At 36.0% G+C, this 4,037-nt stretch overlaps 1 protein-coding gene across 2 annotated transcripts in view; it reads left to right on the forward strand.

Moving 5' to 3' along the window:
• Nucleotides 1-3,231: 3,231 nt before the first annotated feature.
• The window catches only part of ergic1 (endoplasmic reticulum-golgi intermediate compartment 1), a 33,201-nt gene continuing 32,395 nt past the window's right edge, over nucleotides 3,232-4,037 (forward strand). For both annotated transcript variants that reach the window (XM_014006084.1, XM_014006085.1), the window contains exon 1: nucleotides 3,232-3,369. In XM_014006084.1, the coding sequence (XP_013861538.1) occupies nucleotides 3,350-3,369 (20 nt within the window). In that variant the 5' untranslated portion in view covers nucleotides 3,232-3,349. The remainder of the gene's footprint in view (nucleotides 3,370-4,037) is intronic.

Consider the following 4,037-nt stretch of genomic DNA (forward strand, 5'->3'; position numbering starts at 1 on the left):
GACCTGCCTAAAGTGCATGTTTACTTCACCTTTTATAATGACAAAAATAATATTTAAAGACACGTCTATACAAATGATGAATGTATTAAAATTACAACCGCTAGAAAATTAAAATTTTTATATCACCGTATTTTTTATTTAAAATGTATTCTTTTCTCTCGCTTCGTCCGCCATTAAAAAGATCTCTGGTTGGGCCACAATGCATTATGGGATATGCTGGGCCGGGAAGGATCCATCAGACCAGTCCTTCGATTCGGGCCAAAGGAAGGACGCATTTGTCAGCCGCATCGGAAGAGTCTGGTTTTGGACGGCCTTCATTAGAGCCAAACATATGTCAACGGCGTGATGTCTAATTTTGCCGCACCGCCATGACCACGCCTTTCCCCAAAAAGTCTTTGTGCTTGAAAGCAAGTGAGAACAAATTCTTATCTGTGACAATTTATTGCGAAGARGGTCAGAGCTTTCCAAGCCAATCCATGCTGGTTAAAGCTCTATCATGYAAAAATGAATCCATACGTGAACACCATCCAGAAACACTATAAAATCTGATAAATCTGAATTTGAAATTATTTTTGTAAACCRCAGACACCACCTTCTTCATGTTAAAGAGAATGACCWTCCAGCCTGTTATCAGTGCAGTTCAAACTTCTGCATCTCTGATTTTATGGGGGTGCACTGTGCCTATGACAGCGGCAGCTTACAAATAACGAGGGGCACCATCAATACAGAAATGTATTTTAAAACAGCGTGTGCTCCTGTTTAGATGGAGTCTGTTTCAATGAAGGTTTTGTATTYCAGAAAGAGAATGCTGAACTGCATATTTTACAACATGACTTCTTAGCAGAAGAGTCCAGGTGCTGAACTGGTTCAACAATGGATAAGTTGCTACCATAAAATGTATATTTTTCCCCAACAAAAGGTACATTTGTTTATATTTTTACTATTTTTCATTTTGAAATATGACTTATGAAATTTGCAAACCAACATGCAGTTTACAGCCAAATTTTTCCTCATTAAATTTGAATTTCAAATACCTAAACTGGCCCAAACCTGCATATATTTTCCCTCTGGTCACAATGCTGTTTGCTTTTGTGATCAAATTTATTTGCATATATGTAGGAAGGCAAAACTGTCTGCGTGGGGCACCAGAATATTAAAACAGAGCTTTGAAAATAGAGCCAGAGTTTTTGTTTTATTTCCCACAACAGTAGCCTTACTAAAAAACCTCTCATCCAGAAAGGGAAGTGAAACAGTGGACGACCGAGAGGCATTTCCTCCAGTCCTGCTTTGCGGTGACTTGCTGTCATCAGCGTCTTTTACTGTCATTGTCGCTATGGGCAACAGTTGAGACATCACTGGGAAAACACAGGGCATGTCCTGTTTTTTAATACTTCATCAACCAGAGTTATTTCATTTTGTGTACATGCTTGTTGGTAGAATAAACACACTTTCAGTATAAAAAACAAACAAAAATGTAAGTGAGTTTCTGGATTTTTTTAATCTTTTATTTTCTGTGGCATGGATTTCTCAAACATGACGTAACATTTTTTTTTTTTTTACATCTGTGATGTATATTTCTGATTTATTCAGGTAACTTATTTTTGCTGCTGTGGTTGTATTTTCCTGCACTCTGAATGCAGCATTTATTATTATTATTATTTTAAATAAAATCTTATCCCACATTTTGACCTGCTCTAGTTTGTAAATTAACCTACAGGGCATTTACCTTTTTATAAAATTTGACCTATACAGCTGTCAGATGCTTTCAAAGGGAAATTTATTTCAGAAACCAAAAATGTTACAACCTAAATGGTACACAGTTTTGGTGGAATGCCTTGAAAACTACCACAAATAAAGGCTTTATATTCCCGCTGAAATAAAAAAAATGAGTGCCACACTGACATAAGGAAGCAGAAGCTAAAGTAACCGACATTACCACATTRTGTATTATGAATCAAATGTGACTTTTTCATCCATTTCTAAAAATAAAAGGTTAGAAAATGACAYGAGAGGTGAAAGCAGGTTTAGTGTCAGGTGGCAAAAACTGCATCCTAATAATCTCAGTARCCTGTTATATAATATTTACTGTCTGTGTGCATAGGTTAATCACACAATTGTTTTCCTTTTTTTTTTGTATAATTGTATTCAAACTACTACTTCATTCTTTGTGCTATTTTAGCAYATATTAGCCTACATACATACATTCAGTCTTTTTTAGGAAACGGGTGCTGATTTTCAGTTTTTGTAACTTTTACACTTTTTAAAATATTCAGCTGTCTTTCCAAAGATTTTCATCAAATAATTTAAGTTCTCTTCGAATCTTAAAAAGAAAATGTGCTTATTTTTGTCCTTTGAAGTTAATTTAATGTTTAGCTGCTATCCTGCTGCTTTAGTTTTAGCTAACATTCTGCTACTTTAAGCTAGCCTTCTGCTACTTATACCTACCACTCTGCTACTTTAGCTTTTAGCAGGTCTATTACTAGTCTTTTGTGATGTTCTATATTTTTTTAGCTTTTAAATAACAACTTTTTTAGCTACTTTTTTGCTATTGGCTGATGTTTTCCTACTTCCAGCTGTTTTGTGTAATTTGGCTTTAAGCTGTCATTTTGTTTTTTTCTTATTTTATTTGGTGGTTTATTCCTTTCGGCTAGTGTTCTACTTTTAGCTATTTGCTTCTTCAGCTTTAACAATTTAGTTTTAGCTTCTTTTGTAATGTCATCAGTCAATATTCCTCTAGACATGTAGGAAGGAGTCATGTGGGGAACRACTGGCTCAATTAGTGTTTTTGTTTATTATCATTTTAACAAATTATTTACAAAAAAATTAAAATAAGTGTTTTGAGTGTTGAATTTCCTTTAATGAACATGCCTGCACATATGCATTTGTTTCTATTTTGTTCATTGGCCCGGATTGAGGGGGAAAAAAACATTTTTTTTTTCTAAACATTAGAAGAAAGTTGAGAACCACTGCTCTCGTTTTCAGGTTTTTTATTCACCTTTAAACTTGATTAATTTTTACATGGTTTTAGGTAAATGTCTCCTTGTGAAAGCCTGTTGGCTCAGAACTAACAACATCACTAAAATAAATACTTTACAAAACTTAAAACTACACAGAAGTATTGTCAATTCATCCCACTTCTACCACGTTGCTATCGTGGTTGCTACGGACCCGACGCGGCGGAAGTAGAATCACAGCAAACAGGAAGCAGCTTTCAGCCAATCAGCTTTTGCAAAGCGTCCTAAGCTGACGTCAGCCCGGTACAGATGAACAACCGGTAGCATTGAAAGGAAAAAAGCTTCACAGCAGACCTTTGTTTTCCTTTTGTTCTTTTATTAAACATTTAAACACCATGCCTTTCGATGTCAGGAGGTGAGTACAGAGCTTCCGGTCCGTTTGGGTTTTAGATATCTGAGGGAACGGTGGTCGCAGTTTGTGAGAGTCCTGGCTGGAGTGCATGAATGGTTGGACACAGCTGCACCACATTTATAAAAGCCGTTTTAAAATTGTTTAGTCTGTTTCATTCCCATAAATAATAAACTACCGCTGTCTCCAGTGTTTATGCTGCAACAGTTTTTAGCGTGGGGTTCTTGTCTGCGCATGTGCAGATGTCTTCACTCAGGCTAATTACAAGATTTCAACAACTCTCTGAAGGAGTTTGAAACCATCACAGACAACACAGTGTCTGGGTGTTACCTCCCGAAAGACAAGTGGCTGAACATGTCAACAAGATTTACTCTGTTGATTTCCTAACACAAATAAAAAGGCAAAAACTGCATCATACTTGGACAACAATAGTAACACTTCACTGTGAATGGGCTGTTAGACTTGTCAATAGAACACACCCATATCATATTAACTACAGGGTATTTACAATCAGCCTCCCTTTGCAAACTCAGTAATGAATACTGGGTGGTAACGCTTATTGGTACACCACAGGATAAACCAGTCCATGCAAATCATAACATCAAAGTGGGACTTATTACTTCAGTTTAATTTACACGTATACATATAAGAAAATAATTAAGGAAGTCTTTATA

This window comes from Austrofundulus limnaeus, unplaced genomic scaffold (genome assembly GCF_001266775.1).
Source record: "Austrofundulus limnaeus strain Quisiro unplaced genomic scaffold, Austrofundulus_limnaeus-1.0 Scaffold34, whole genome shotgun sequence".
NCBI classification, from domain to species: Eukaryota; Metazoa; Chordata; class Actinopteri; order Cyprinodontiformes; family Rivulidae; genus Austrofundulus; species Austrofundulus limnaeus.